Consider the following 17,892-nt stretch of genomic DNA (forward strand, 5'->3'; position numbering starts at 1 on the left):
CGGCGAAGTATCTTTACTAATTTATGTTTATTATTTTCAGTTTTATTTTACACACGACCATTAATTGCAAAGTTGTGTACATTTTATAAATGTACTAGCTGACCCAGCAAACATTGTGTTGCCATATACATAAAAAAATGTTAAGGGTGAACAACCCTTATCACTTAAGAGATATGAAAAATAGATAGATAGTAGCCAATTCTCAGACTTACTGAATATGCATATAAATTTTGATGAAAATCAGTAAGAGCGTTTCGCAGGAGTACAGTAACTAACATCGTGACATGCGAATTTTATATAATCTTACCGTGGTCTTTTTGAGGATTAATTTCTGGCTATACAAAGATTGTTTATTAAATTATGTTTAGGTTAATTTATTCAATTAAAGAAATTTTAAAATACCGTATACTATCCTATATAAATTTTATGGTAATATTTTTTATTATTTACCACAGATCATCGAATCCTATATAAATTTTATGGCTCAGAACATCGTGAGCTTCAATAAAATGTCACTTCTGTTCTGTTGATCTATGGTCATAGATCAATGAAAATTTTTTCATTGATCTATGACAGTTCAATTCAATCAATGAAAGTTTTTGTCAATGAAAGTGATAAAGACGCAAAATGCATGGTCATGCATTTTGCGTCTTTATCACTTTCATTGACAAAAACATACTTTGTCTCTTTCTGGTTACTCATGTAATCATGGCGGATCGAACACGAAAAATAAACAAAATTTAATAATTTCTCTTCATTTACGTGTGATAGGTGATTCCATGAATCTTGTTTCTTTTTCGAGCATAATTTTTGCATTTATGCATTGCACAAGAAGGCATTTTGAGGCTTAAAATTCAAAATAATGACGTTTAACGTGTTCAGTGACATTCGTGTGTATTACTACGCCGCACGAGAGCGACTGGAGTCGTTTTAACTCGTTTTACACCACTTGACGTATTTTGTATGTTTTAAGTATTGCCCGCTTATTTTTCTGATAATAAAATGTCTGACCGTGATAATTTAGAGAGTGAAAGTGATCAGCCTTCTGCAAAGAAAGCAAAATCACACTATGACACACCATCAAGTCATCAGTACGTTAATTATTTTTTTATAATTAAAGTATGCATTTATCTGTGCATTAAGCACGCGTATATTTGGTGTGTTTTGAGTGCCAGCAAATGTAAAATCTACTATCTTGGTAGATTAAAATTCACATAAAAATCATTGCATACAATGTTTTTAAATTATTAATTAATTTTAATGTCATTCTTCTCAGAGAATAAATTTATTAAGACTGACAGAATTGTATTTCAAAATCAGCTGATGGCGTGCAGCGCACGAAAGTTTTTTCTTATTTGTTATAAATATGAACATTAAAAAATTAATTAATTTTTCTAATCATAGTGGCATTTATTGTGAAACATTCATTATTGATACTTATAATTTACGATTTTAGTAATATATTGAAATAACTAGCTAAGATTCTTGAGTTTACTAATATATTGGAGCCAATTTATTTTTTTCTGTATATTTTAATAACATATTTTTTATAAATATTTCAGAACCCAACAATAATCACAGGGGTCACAAAATATTATTATTGAAACTGGACGTCACCAAGATCAGTTAAACACAAGACATACTATTAATGTTATGTAAGATTTTGTAAATCTAATAGTACCAGAATATACTAATTTTTATTTAAGCTTCTTTTAACACTTATATATTTTTGATGTGAAACATCTATAGCCGCACGTAAAACCGATTTCTGGCGTGGCGACGCATGCCGCGCTATACATATATGCCGCCACGCTATACGATGGTATATATATACAGTCTATATGCAGTAGTGTGTACGGTGTGGCGACGCGTCGCCATGCGCAATAACTATTACCGAAGTCACTTATTAAACGAATTAAGTAGTCAAGATTTAAAATAAATTCGTAAATTTTTGTATTTAATGAAAATAAATGTTTATTTAATAAATAGTCATCGTTATCTGAAAAAAAATCGTAATATTTTATTTTATCATTATGACATATTTAGTTCCTATCACAATATGTTCTTTTCTGCATATTACTTTTACAAAATAATGTCGATGTTTCACATCTGCCAGGCGTCCCGTGACGGCTCACATTTTTTTTTAAAGGAAATTTGATTATTTAAATTCAATTAAGTTATTTTGAAATTAAATTACGATTTAGTAAGTAGTAAGTTAAATATGGTTACGTAATAATGTGGTTACTTTGCTAAATACGAGTACTAAATTGCAATTCTAAATACTGCATTCTACTGCCTTACGCGATATAAAATAACTATAGATACTGTGCAACCGGTAGATAAAACGAGAATTTCTTTCTTGGCTATCCAGACACCATAAATCGTGTCTCGTGTTCAATGACTCCCCTCGCATGTAGATACTATATGTATACGATCTTGAGTTATAGGTATATGTGAAGAAATGTGTTTCCTTGATAGAGTTAACATCAGTTTGATAGTGCTCAATAAATCCATACAATATTTAATCCATTTTCATAATATCGAATTGAGTAGCCTCCTCCTTTTTACCCGACTGCCAAGGAAGGGTTATGTTTTTCGCGCGTATCTTGTATGTTTGTCTTTCTTTATTTGATCGGATCTAACAAACGGCTGGATGAATTTCAACAGTTAAGGTGTCATTATATTTGTCTCAATGACCCGAGTGTCCTTAGATAGGTGTTAGTAAAAAAAAATCAAAATGGTGGATTTTTGACGCGAAATAGTAACTCATTTAAACACTTTCATTGACAAAAACTTTCATTGATTGAATTGAACTGTCATAGATCAATGAAAAAATTTTCATTGATCTATGACCATAGATCAACAGAACAGAAGTGACATTTTATTGAAGCTCACGATGTTCTGAGCCATAAAATTTATATAGGATTCGATGATCTGTGGTAAATAATAAAAAATATTACCATAAAATTTATATAGGATAGTATACGGTATTTTAAAATTTCTTTAATTGAATAAATTAACCTAAACATAATTTAATAAACAATCTTTGTATAGCCAGAAATTAATCCTCAAAAAGACCACGGTAAGATTATATAAAATTCGCATGTCACGATGTTAGTTACTGTACTCCTGCGAAACGCTCTTACTGATTTTCATCAAAATTTATATGCATATTCAGTAAGTCTGAGAATTGGCTACTATCTATCTATTTTTCATATCTCTTAAGTGATAAGGGTTGTTCACCCTTAACATTTTTTTATGTATATGGCAACACAATGTTTGCTGGGTCAGCTAGTACATTTATAAAATGTACACAACTTTGCAATTAATGGTCGTGTGTAAAATAAAACTGAAAATAATAAACATAAATTAGTAAAGATACTTCGCCGCCTTGAAATTGAATGAAGCCACAAACGGCTTATTAGTAAGTTTTTTTTGAATTCTTGACAAATAAAAACATTTTTAGAGAAAATTTACAAATAAATAACTAATACTGCGTAATTTACATAATAGATAAATAATTATTTCAAATATTTTAGGGACATTTTAGCACGGAGACGTGGCAAAACTTTTTTACGCAACTATTTCAATTCTCAAAACTGGGTACATTTTCTTGTTAGGAGTGAGTAATCTTTACTAATATACGATAATAAATATAAACAATTTTTAAATCGTATATTTTAAATCAGTCGATACATCTGTATAGATACATTCTTTCATCAAATTATATATTTATATAATAATAATTTATTTAGTTAAACTGTACTATAACATTTCTACGTAAACTATGTACTAAAACTATTATCGACAGTTCTGGACATTTTTTACCTTCTGTTCCATTATTTCATTGTCTTTGACAAGCATGAGTATCAATGAGAAATATACGTCCATACGTCCCGTTTTTAACGGGACAGTCCCTTTTTTCGATGCTTCGTGCCGTTGTCTCCGAAATGAACCGTTGCCATTGTCAATTAAGTAACAGTAAATATTATAATTGTGAAAAAAACATGGGGTGCTCCATTTATCAGTTTTCATAAAGCGCCCCACATTTTTTGCACAATTATACTATTTACTTTTCCTTAAATGATTCCTAGATTGAAAATTATTTTCTACTTTTTAGTTAATTTTATCATAAAAGCGTGTTTTTTATTATTTCTAACTATATTTTTTCAAGTAAAAAGTATTTGACATAAAAAATCGATGTCCCGTTTTGACTGAAGTAATCATTGGTCACTATATTCCATGGTCAATATTTACGTTTGCGTACACTTGAAACGCAAGGTCAAACACTAGTTGTCTTTTTTTATCACATTGTTCTAATAGCTCTGTCCCTTATAGAACATTTGTCTATGTAGTTAAAGGTAATCGTCGCCACGCCAGAAATCTTTTTTACGTGCGGCTATAGATGTTTCACATCAAAAATATTAAATTTATTGCTTTAAATAATACTCCAAATACAAAGACACGCAGTCTATGTTATTTATCTACTAATGTTATTTTCTTCTTTCACACGTGACGCCAATCGTATTAGATAGAGCTAGATTATGTCTGAATATTTCAGTATCCATTTGGTTGGCGCAAAATATAAATAAATAACGCTTCATTTTTTAAGCATTGAAAAACCATGTCATTACAGGCATACAAAACGAAAAGAAAATTGGATGACATACGTAAAAGAAAGAAACACTCAACTGCTTTGTTTGTGCCTATTTATATATAGATAATCATTACATATTTACGCTATCATTATGTTTTACTATCCCAGAAAGTGAAACGGCACTTAGATTTATAGATTAGGATTACTTTTCTCTATTGTAACTTTCCTCTCCAATTACGACAAATCCAGACAGCTCAATCTGAATGTAATTACGAAGATAGTTAAAAAATACCTTTTGTTTGTCCGCTTCGGTGCATGCTGTAATTTCGTGTAATTAATAACTAGATCTTGAGATAAGAGAACACGCATACATATGTCTCGGCTTGTACTGTAATGGATTTGCAATTCAAAGCGGGTCGTTAATGAATTGCCGAATGCTAACAATACGACTATACACGCTGCCTTAGGTACGCTGACTGTGATTGCTTACCGTAATGACGACGTTGGTGCGTTTATAGTTGTAGCTGGTTTTCGGTTACCGATTTAACAATATTTTAGGAGATGGTAGAGCTCTTTGTGATTTGAATAAGGCAACACTACCGTCACATCTATTTCTGTTTTGCAACAACAATCTTAGGCACTCCTGTAGTACTTAGAGCTTGAGGTCTTGAAACTTGAGGTTTAGCAACTATTATATTTGATCACAAAAAGAACTTAATCTATGTGGGTTTTATTACAAATGCCCATGGGTAGGAGTTACTACCAGAAAGACTGCTTGTATGTTTACATTGATAAAATACAATACTTTGGACAATAGTCCTTGTGGTCTTTTCTTTTTTTTATAAGATTGATGTCGCAAACAAGCATGCAGTCCAACAGATGGTAAGTGATGGTACAACATATGGTACAATGCTACAATCGCCTATAGACATCAGTAAACAGGTGAAGGTGGTAGAACCCTTTGTGGTTCGACTCCGGCGGCACCACCGCCACACCTATTTCTACCTAATAACAGCAGTGTAGGCGCTGCTGTGTTCCGGTTTGAAGGGTGTGGTAAGGGAGACAGACTTTTCCGAGGCGTTCCAGCTTAGTCTTAAGGGGTAGCGGCGCATCTGTGGCCGACCTCAGGTAGGAATATCTAATCCTATCTGGGGTTGATTACAGATGTCCATGGGCGGCAGTAGCCACTTACCATCAGGTGGACTGCATGCTCGTCTGCTACTCCTATATTATAAAAGAAACAGCTCCGTATAGACCAGTGGTCTGGCTGAAGCTAATCACGGATGCGTTGCTACTCCTGAAAACTAAGAAGGTTGTCTCATATCATGTCATCCGGCATTTACACCTTCCAACGGAACGCAGAACTGCTTCACACTAGAAATAGAGGTCGCGGTGGTACCTCCCCGTTCGAACCACACCTACTATACCTTACCTTACTACTTGCCTGTGTAAATGTAAATTGACCATTTAAAGCCGCAAATTTACTGTTGCTTGAATTGACTATAAACGCAAAATACCTAAAATTATTCCTGTCTATACCTATATACGATTAGACCGCAAGGGTAAATAAAACGTTACAATAAAATAAACCGAAGAATAAGTTACATTAGGAAATATAATATTTTCTTATCTTTCGTAGATTTCAAATAACTCGAACGCATAAGGCAGAGACTATGTATAAATTCTGTAGTAGATTAAAACCGATTTCGAATTATGTACCGTATCAAGAATAAGATATAATCTATAGAAAATGAGAACAATTCATGTTATACCTACTTTGGTAAATCTTTAGTTTAGTTTTTATTTTCGTTTTTAATAACGGTCAAATTTATTTCACCGCGTTGGTCAACTAGTACTTTATATAAAAGCGAAAGGTTACACTCTCACTGTCTGAGGATAGCTGAGCTGGAACTACTGAAGCTAAATCTATTTTCCCAAATGGGTTCATTTTATACACACACCAAACAGTGACTGTCTAAAGGGGTATAATAGGTATTGTAAGTTTACTATATTATGTTTTAGATTACGCGCACAAACTCGCAGATAAAAGTAGCTATTTGTTAAAGATTAACTACTTTATTTCTATAGCTTACTAATACAGATTTTTTTCAAATTCATTGTTGTTTACAAATCTACTTTTAATTTGCTCTACAACCCTTCCAACATATTTCCCAAAGACTGATCTCACGTACAGTTTCATATTTTTATTACATTTATATATAACATGACACCCAAATTCGTTCGGAAATTCTGATACCAAAACATTTTAGTTGGCTTTCCACCCAAAGCTTGAATTATTCATCGGTCACACAATAACACGAGAAAGTGAATTTACGAATGGTTACAAGGCAAATATCGGTTGAGCCAGAATGTTATTTATTCACTGGGTTCCATATAAAAACTTTCGCACGCATCTTCATTATCAATGCCGCAATAAATATTTGTTTTTTATTCGGACACCGTAAAAGGATGTGTCCTTTTGGTTTTAAGGACCGTCGTGGTAGGTAGCTTCGTGTGTAACTTCAAACACATACATTAAATTCGTATATTAAAAGTAATTTATTTTATATCTTTGTAATTTATTCCTAATCCAATATGCAATATGTAAAACATTTACTAGTAAAGCGTAAGTTTTGTGTTATTTGTTACGGAATTAACATCTGGTTGACTCGAAACTCGTTTTAAACTTTTATTACGTATATATAGAAGAATACTAAAACCAATAGTAATGAATATAAAAGTACATTCTAATTTCAATGTTATAAATGTCGCTGTGTTATGTTAATTACCACATTACAATTTAATTGACTGGTCTTGACGCAAGGTAATCTTTGTTCGCTTTTAATATTTTATGGTACCTAATCTAGGACTGAATAAAATATTTTATTAGATATCCTAAAATGAATAAAAGTTAATAGTTTAATGATTTATTCAAATGATGATCGAACGGCGCGGTTCCTTACATAATTATGTTATTTTATAGTGAAAGTATTTAATGTCCTGCCAATTGTATCGAAGACATTAAATGAAATTTATGGCGAGTTTTATTGATATTCTATATTTTAAAACCTGTTATGATATTAATAACCAGTTTCTAAGAATGCTTACTGGTCAAGGTTACGCAACTTTGGTATGAAATAGATATTTAACATATGCAAAATGGTTTCTAAAGACGCAAATGTAGAAATTTGATCATGGTTTTTACTAAAATTAACTTTCAACTTTACCAGGTATGTACAGCGGAGTTGTTGCTACCTGCTACGCATAGGGATTCGAGTTCCATACTCACAGGAGTATGGAACTCGAATCCCTATGCGTAGCAGGCTTCCGTTTCGCTGCTGTGTCCGTTTATGGTGACACATGAACATTAATCTATAATAAAACAGAAAAAGTATACATATTAAAAAAATATATGTATAAAACCACAGACCTGTATTTGTTTTGTATAAAACCTATATATAAATGTGTAAATTTATGGTTAAAGATTTTCTTCTCTTAAGAATCTAATTCCCTTACAAAGAAAAATATAATAAAATATAGTTATATTTCTGCTATGGTTTCTACACTAATCTACACCCACAAAGAGAGTCACGACACTCCCGACATGAGATCTAACACTTGACTTATAGGTAAGTCCTGACTTATTGAGTAAGGACTTTCTTTCTTCTATTATTTTAATTCTTGTTTAGAAATCCTGTGTATCCTAGCATATGATTGAAATTAGTCAATATGAATGGATAAGGTGTCAAACAACTCCGAACTCTTATTACAAGGAATATTAAAAGTAGATATGTTATCCAGAGATAATAAAAAATTGTTTCTGGAATTGTTTTAACCCTGTTCTTTAACTACTATAACAACAAAATGTATATAATCCTGGATAAACTCACTGACAGGATCATGCACAAAGCGAGCGTCCCGCCTGACAAATTGGTCGGCTCCGGGAATATGGGAATAATTGCATAGTGCTTGCCGCACGTGACGACTGCACCCTGCTCGCTCTTGACTTCTGTAAAGCCTAGACTACAAATGCTATAATTTTGTTTATACATGGGATGTTTTCAATACTTCATTTAGTAAAATAATATGGTTTAACTAATAACCGTCAGAATTCGCAGCTGGATTAAGATTTCCTGCAAGTGATTAAGATACATATAAATACAAATATACAACCATTCAGTTCTAAAACTTATACCGTAGTTCGTATTTAAATAGATAGATATCTGTCCAACTAGATGTCGAAATCATAATTATCTACTCTCTACTTGGCAGAACAATAAATGGACTACTGCAGCATTAATTTAAAAAGATGTACTTACTTATATTCTTCCTCAACCTCAAACAAATTTAACATGTCTTCTAAATTAACATTCGGAAGCAGTAATTTAATTTTATTCTTGCCCAAGAATATCTACAGCTGTAGTATAACCTGGGAAGCAGTTCCAAACATACCTCGCAAAAATATATCGCATGCACATTGTACCCGTGCACACAGAATTACAAGCAAAGTCACGTAGCAAACCAGTATAAATTAACCAACGGGCGTGCGAACCGAGATAGGGAATTTATTGTACCGTAAGTGCATAATAACATAAAATTTTGAAGAGGCATACGTACATTGTCCCTGTTTGCTAAAAAAAAACATTACATAAATAACTCGGCCCTTCTGACACACATTCAGCAGGTTTGCCCAAAAAGGCGTTGATTACCTCATTCTCATTCAAGCCGTTCAGGTTGTTTTTCCAATAATTTACAGCCTTAAACAAGGTACGAACATTGCCGCTATAAACCGATTGTCTGGTCGCAGAACTTTCATACGCTTTCGACTTCAGCGGGGAGTTTTATTTTATATCGCTACAAGCGCTGACCTAAGTAGCCCACCGGTGTACAAATAAACAGTTTTATCGCTTACAAATAAACAAACGCGACGGGGCGTGGAGAGATGAACGATTGAATACCGATAAAAATTAACAAATGACAAATGATAGTAATTTCGATGTTGTTTATGCGATAAAAATGTTATTGAAACATTTTACCTCCTTATAAAACAATATATTTTTGAGTGGGAAATAACGAACGGTTATGAGCATGATAATAATGGGATATTTGTTTATTTTAATGCGAACATAGTTGAGTAAATAAAAAGACAGTATGTTATGTATTTACCCAAACTATTTACCTACCCACATTCTTTGTTTTTTTTTTTAAATGAGTAGTTAATTGTTACATCTAAATAAGAAGTACTATACAAAAAATAATGCCAACTATGCAAAAAAAATCAAACACAACAAAAACGAAATCCAGTTAACTGTACTTGACTTGAATATTTGCAGTATTGATGCTCTACCATTGATATGGAGCGCAAAAAATAGCAACTGTTATTAGTTTAACATTAATCAAGTTCCGCCAGTTTCAACTTGAACTTTCAACGTTTGATTTTTTAATTTTTCTGATTGAGTGCTTTGATTGCGATAATATTAAAAATAAATAGGTATGTATGTCTATTTGTAAGTAGAACGTCAATTGAGATTTGGGATTTAGAATAATGTAAAGTCATAAGCTATAAAAACAACAATTGACGCTTTCTACACTCGTATGTGTTCGTATCGTGGGTTCCATAAACACATACATACAAACATTGAGTTTACAAACACCCAGGTCCAAACCCAGAACCCTCTTCATGTCTAACCGGTTTGATAACAGGTCTGCTTCGCGTCTCGTCAAAATTGGTGAAATTTGTCCAAAAAAGTATATATGGAAGAAGGAAGAAAAATGAGAGATTATTTATTGGTTAAATCCCCTTAAAAATCCACTTACATACAGATACAACTAACCACTAGCAATTATTATTGTGGTTTGGTAGTGTTGTAGACCGCTTTCAGACTATTGGCACTATTCCGTTTTATTACATGAGAATCAAGACATCCGGCATCCGCAACCGTTTATATGACTCATTCAAGTCAAAGAGATGGATACCTACTTGCTGGTGAAGTTTAGAAGTATGAAAAACTAGTTGTCACACCAGAAACACTACGCAGGAAATAAGTTCTTACAATAAATAAGAAAACGGCAACCAATATTCTCTTAAATTTGCTATCGGTATATATCCGGACGTGGATTTCTTGTGTCATACTATTTATTTTCTTGGGTTATTTTATGTAGTCGGGTATCAGTTAACACACATTGTTTATTATTGTTTTGGACTCAAAAATCCAAAATAGTCAACCCGGCATCATTAAATCATATTTTTGTAATCCATTACTTGTGTCCCTTTGTCACGAAGCCTTCATCCAGCGGATGATAAGGACGCTTCGAACGAAATATTACTGGTCAAATTATGATAAGCAGTTTCGCAGATCCTGGTAGGACAGGTGAACGTACAAACATAAAATACATCCATTGGTCAAAATCATAAACCCCCTCTTGCTTCGCCGAAGTCGGGTGAAAAAGTGCTTAATCCTAATAAATTGACATCGCATTTTTTACTAAGCCATACATCATTGCCAGATATCTCCAATTATTATGCACATTTTCGAAACGTTGATTAACTACATTGAAATAGACGAGTTGTAACCCCACTTTCGGCGTTAGAAGTTCAATTAATATCAATAGTAACTGAAGAACCATTACAGGTACGAAACTAGAGAAAGTTCCTTTTGAAAGCTCTACTGCGGTTTCGCAACGTCATCTCAATGAAGCTCATTTTTTATTAAAGTTAGTGAGAAATTGTGTTAGAAGGAATTGAGGCTGTAAATACAATTTATAACTTATTGATGTAAAATTTTTATAATTCACAATGAAACATTTGCTAGGTTGTGGCTAGTCTTAAATTTACACTAGGTACACAAAATGTGAAAATATTTTTGAGAACGCAGTTGTGACGTTCACTGTTGTCCTGCTACAATATAATTTTGAATGACATATTACGTGCTTGTAAACACCGATGCTGCACACCTTTAAAGATACACGGAAGGTTGCTCACGGAAGGATGTTCTCCCGACAATTAGCGATGTGGATTCGATTTTAACTGGTCACTAGCAGTAGTCACCCTTTCAGTATTGATAACATAGATTAGTAAAGATACTTCGCCGCCTTGAAATTGAATGAAGCCACAAACAGCTTACTTTAGTAAGTTATTTTTTTGAATTCTTGACAAATAAAAACATTTTTAGAGAAAATTTACGAATAAACAACTAATACTGCGTAATTTACGTAATAAATAAATAATTATATCAAATATTTTAGGGAGATTTTAGCACGGAGACGTGCTAAAATGTCCCTAAACTTTTTTACGCAAGTATTTCAATTCTCAAAACTGGGTACATTTTCTTGTTAGGAGTGAGTAATTTTTACTAATCTATGATTGATAATAATAACGACACACTCTTACGTCACAGACATGATCATGTATACTAAGTCAATCAGCTTCCGTGCTAACACATATGGTAATACCCATACAATATTCCAATAATAAATAACACCATATACAAGCGCAGTATTGAAAAGACATAACTTATCTTTCAAGACACAGTGATGCAAATGACGTCATTTACATAAGTTATGTATATGATAGATATAAAGCTTTCTCTGGCCATGTCCAGCTAATCTCGTACCAATACATGACGGGACACCCTCATAGTATTCCAACAGTAGTTAATTACACTTACTGGGTATATGCCCCTAGGGTATAACATTACGCACCAAACATCAACCGGAATCACGGAGTAATGCAGTCGGTCACAAATTAAACAGAAACCAGTAAGCAAATCACTGTTCCCAAGTTGTGCTCAAAAGTGGCACGTCATTTGAAGCCTACTTAACGTAAGTTGCAGAACCAGTATAAATACTAGCTAGGTGATCTTCAAGGCAGTTGTTCCCAAAGATTTCTGTAATTTCAGATGTTGCTGTATTTTAGATAATACCAATTAGCTATTAAAGGAAGTGTAACCCTTCTGCTTCGAGTAGCAGACACCATCGCTACGTTTACTTGACAGGAATTTTGCTGCAGTGTTCTAGTTTTATAGATTTGATAAATTTACAAATATGCATCTTCAGTCTAGTTGAAGGCTTGTGCCTATCGATGTCCTACTTCATGAGCTTTTGTGTGTGATGTATTTATTTAGTCATAAATCAATTCCAGTCAAAATGCAGCCAGGTTGAGAAACGATGTCCCTTCATTACGACATGCGAAGTAATCAACAGAAAGCCTAAGAAGTAGAAAGCACTTAAGCGTTTTTATTAGTAAACAAGTAGTTCTTATGACGCAGACGTGACTGCATCGGATGCAAATACAGGTAAACCGGTGTGGAGATGTAGACTAGGTACGAGTAAGTTGGAACGTCCCGCATAGTTTCAAGTTCTCTGTACTTTACCTGCCTTACGTCATCTATTCTTTACATACCACAACCACGCTTTTTACGCCAAGAACAAAACGTTTTCCTTTTTTAAATCGGAAATACTAAACAATCATACTTTTTTTTTATAATATAGGAGTAGCAGACGAGCAGCGAGCATGCAGTCCACCTTATGGTAAGTAGCTCCTGCCGCCCATGGACATCTGTATTCAACCCCAGATAGGATTAGATATTCCTACCCGAGGTCGGCCACAAATGCGCCGCTACCCCTGAGGACTAAGCTGGAACGCCTTGGAAAAGTCTGTCTCCCTTACCACACTCTTCAAAACGGAACACAGCAGCGCCTAACAGTGATGTTATTAGGTAGAAATAAGTGTGGCGGTGGTGCCGCCGGAGTCAAACCACAAAGGGTTCTACCTCCTTCAAAATTATTATGTTATACAGGAGTGACCACCACTGCCGCTTATGACCATCTGCAATCAACCCCAGTTAGAATTTGATTCCTTTCTAAAATCTGTCACAGATATGTTGCCACCCTTGCGGAATAGCTCATGTAAATACATCTACAGAGTTTACTTAAACTTTCAGACTTACTTTAATATTTACGAATTTATTACATACATCAAAAAGTTGTAGAGTCGCTCTTATATGACGGCAAGGGCTCCATTTAGCAAATTACACGTACACGCCAGTCCACACTATTCTACCAATATCATAAATGAATCAATATTGCAATATGTCCGGGCTGCAGCGGAGCGTCAATATATTCGCACTCATTCGTGTGATCATATTGACGCTCCGCATGACGCATAGTTCGTGAATATTTGATTGAATTTGAACCGGAGCAGGGAGGACTGTGATTGGCACTACAGTGAACATCGAACCTCAATCTTTCATTATTTATGAAGTATATTTATGACTAGTAAATCGACATTCATTATCTTTCATTTCCTTAAGAGAAATCGTTATATTATTTACTATCGTATCGCATTCTGTTATTATTTAAAGAGGCCCCACGACCCGTAGTTAGTGTTCTTCTTTCATCTTTGTTGTTATACTTTGACTTTCATTGTCTTTTTCATTCATGACAGTAGTTTTTTACAATTATGCTCTAAAGACTTGCAATATTTTTTCTCTATCTTGTCCTAAAGTGTCTTAATCTAGAATTGTGAAGATATTAAATCGATGTAGAATTTTATCAGGGAAAAAGATTTGAATCGATTTACAGAATAGTAACCTTCTATGAATCACAATTTTATTACCTAGCTTGATACCTATATATTAAGTAATAAAATATGCTTACTTTCTTGCCTATTCATTTCACAATGCTAGTAGGTAGGTTTAATTATAATGTTTTGTGATAATTATATTTTATGCATACCATACACAGTTTAATACCAGAAGTTTGTTATTACTGATATCGTACTATTTACCTCGCCTAAAAAATTTTTTTTTAGTATGAATACAATACATAGGTACTTAATCTACCTTATCAAAGCAATATGTTATAGCTGTAATATGATTATAAGCATAATACTAGAACATGAAACCTTAAATTTTGTCTATTAATCCACCTGCATGAACTTATTTTAAAAATTGACCGAACTTATTTGTCGGCAGTGACATGCAAATATTAGGGACAACAGACAAGGACAGCTTGGATATACTTAGCTCCTTGTTACTCGAAAACTTCCAAGTTTCCTCAGCTTAACAGCAGACAGGTAAATGCAGCGAGAGCCGCGAACAAAAACTCGTAAACAGCAAAACCAAGTAGGTACAACCCATAGATTAGTAGTACAACCAGATAACTTGTAGAATACACACATTACAATAATTCATAATAATAATTTATTTTATTTATTTATAGTAACAAAGACTCATTACCTAAAAAAAACAATAATTGTATATTTTTTTTAAATGTAGAAAACGACAATGAGAAATATACATTTAGTCTACTCTATTGCTTACCATGCATACTAATATACAGGGTGAATTTTTAAAACGGGCCTTCAGGGCCAAATCCGAAACTATAGGATTAGCGAAAAATGCTGAAAGGAGTTACGAGGCTGATTTTGATAAAAACTAAAACTGCATCATTACTTTTTTAAAAAAAATTTTTCCTAGCCGGGAATCGAACGAGTTCATTTTGAAAAAAAATGCACTTTCTATATTATTCCACTATCTGATAGTGTTGCTTATAAGGATCAAAATCTGGAAAGTAATGATAAATGACAAATTAAAGGAAAAGCAAAATTTTGAAGAAAATACGTACATTTTCCATACATTTACGTTTTCCATACATTGGCTTACTAAACCTTAAGGATTATACATAACATATGATTTATGTATAATTCTTTAGAAACAGACATAAGTCATACCATTCAAGAATTTGTTGGTTAATCAACTAATTAGCTAATCCTTATAGTTTCGGATTTGGCCCTGAAGGCCCGTTTTAAAAATTCACCCTGTATATTAATAAATTAATAATTAATAATACCCGGCAGTACCTACAAAATCATAAAATATTATCTACAAATGAACTGGTGTGGGATTACGTATTTGTTCGTCACAGTATAAAAATTAATTGTATGCCTCATTTAAAAATCAAATGGCGATGAAAGTCAAACTGGGTGGTAAAGATTTTTTTCGTTAGACGTTAGAATTAACGACATTCTATCATGGCCAGTTGCAACATAAACAATTAAATGACACACGACAATACATTAATAATGTTACACTAAACTGTAATTTATGCCAAAGAAGTTGGATCAGTTCATATAAAAAAGGAGTAAATTATAAAATAGACAAATAATCAATTAATTTTTACTACATACCATGCGAGAAAAATCCTCTCTTTTCAGCCACCAAACTTTTTTCCTGCAGCTTATTTCCAACATTGGGAGAGTCCACTTTTCTTTTAAACTTAATCCTTGGCGATCCTTCGATATAACACAAAACTAACCAAAGCAATATCACTAATACATACACGCAACGTCTTAAAAATACCGCGTAAAACATTTTCTACGTTCATAATTAAAATATTTAAAAACTTTGGCATAAAAAAATTAAATACTACAATAAAATTCATCTATGAATATGTAATGTGTTTTAACTAATAATTGATGAAAAGTTACAATAACATCGCGTGATTAAATTACGCGCGCTTTCGGTGGCCATTTTTAATAGAGAAACGGCGCATGCGCGGTGTCGTTTACCAGACTGGCCGGCTTGCGCGTCCGCCTCATACAGCCATGCGACATCGAAGGGATAAGAAAAAGCGAATTATTCAGGCTACTTCGTTACAAAGACCCGTTTATCAATTATTTATGTATTCACCATAATACAAGTAGCGCAGATTACTTATTTTAAACTCTTTAAAAGTATTTTAATTAAGTAGAACGGATCCTGATACGAGAAAGTAAGAGTGTAGCTAACAAGCGTCTCTATAAAACCTTATTAACTTTTACCCACAAGGAAATTAATACGCGGGATTATTTAAGATTAGTGAAACTTCTGCCCGATTTCTACGTAATCGAGGGCTTAATCGTAGTGGTCATGACAATGACCCAGTAACATTTACGCGTTGCTGAACTGGACTTGTTATGAAGCAGACCTGATAATGATTTTAATTCATTGACGTAAACATTACGTTCGTAAGATGCAACGAAGGTTCCGAGTTTAATGCTATTATGTAAAAGCATAATATGTAGTAATAAAAACTTTGATAACTTAAAATTCATTATGCAACAAATACATAAAATACATTAATTCTATGAATGCATGTGATTATAGAATGTTGCAAAAATTGGTTGTATCCGTAATTTTTTACATTTTATAAAGTAAATTTTTAATAATAAGTTCATAATTTTGAATGAGACCTTTATTTTGTAACGCATAAAACGAAAATGAATTGATTTGGTTCGTATTTGTATTTCATTTTTTTTATATGGAATACTGCTCGATAAATCTTATTTAATTATACACAAATGTATAAGTAATATTATTCATACATAAATTTGGATAATAAATGGTTCAAATTTGGCAAAATGTTGACTTTCTGAATAAATAAATAAGCTTTCCGTCTACACCCTTGCTTTCTTAAAGCTTTACAATGCGGAAAGGTTGGGTTCGCTCAAGGAAATGTAAATATTCCATTTGTAGACTCTTGTAATCGAAGGTTTTGTTGGACCCTCTGTTTGTTTGCAAAGCAAGCCACGCTGACACTGGCACTGTGGATTCATTATTAAAATATTGTGAAAATATATTTCCATCCTTATAACAGTGGTGAAAGCGCTGCTGGATTCTAGCGTGAAAATGTGATTACGTTTTAGGAGATAGATAACGTTTTTGTGATCGACATCAAGTAGGGCTCTTCTATAAGGGGCTATACATGCCCATAGGTAAAAATAACTTAACAATGTGATCGTGTACATACCATAGAGAAGCTTTATACTCTCTTATTGCATTATCGTGGGTTTCGTTTTCACTCAATATTTATTCTTAATTGTTCAGAAGGTAATCCTTCTAAAGTATAACCGTATCCCATAGATTAGCGCATTTAATGGCTTCCTTCAATTACAAGGCAAATCTATAGGTACTTATCTATGCCGTATCCTTATATGTATAGTAAAACCTAATGATCCATAGGTCCATAGAACTGAACATAATATTTTTATCCTTACTAATATTATAAATCCGAAAGTAACTCTGTCTGTCTGGTTGTCTCTTCTTCACGCCCAAACCACTGAACCGATTTTAATGAAATTTTGTACAAAGGTAGTCTGAGACCCGAGAAAGGACATAGGATAGTTTTTATCCCGGAAATCCCACAGGAACTAGGGATGGCGATCTAAGATCGATTAATCGGAGAATCGATCTATTGGACCCAAAACTACGATTATTTTAATCGATATTAATAAGGATTGAATCGTAAACTATGCA

At 33.1% G+C, this 17,892-nt stretch overlaps 1 protein-coding gene across 2 annotated transcripts in view; it reads right to left on the reverse strand.

The window, feature by feature from the left end:
• LOC140753958 (uncharacterized) overlaps positions 1-16,201 on the reverse strand; it is a 44,064-nt gene extending 27,863 nt beyond the window's left edge. For both annotated transcript variants that reach the window (XM_073088822.1, XM_073088821.1), the window contains exon 1: positions 15,786-16,201. In XM_073088822.1, coding sequence (XP_072944923.1) covers positions 15,786-15,969 — 184 coding nt within the window. In that variant the 5' untranslated portion in view covers positions 15,970-16,201. The remainder of the gene's footprint in view (positions 1-15,785) is intronic.
• Positions 16,202-17,892: the final 1,691 nt, after the last annotated feature.

The sequence above is a fragment of the Epargyreus clarus genome, unplaced genomic scaffold (genome assembly GCF_041222505.1).
Source record: "Epargyreus clarus isolate Ecla_fem2 unplaced genomic scaffold, WU_Ecla_fem_2.2 ptg000027l, whole genome shotgun sequence".
NCBI classification, from domain to species: Eukaryota; Metazoa; Arthropoda; class Insecta; order Lepidoptera; family Hesperiidae; genus Epargyreus; species Epargyreus clarus.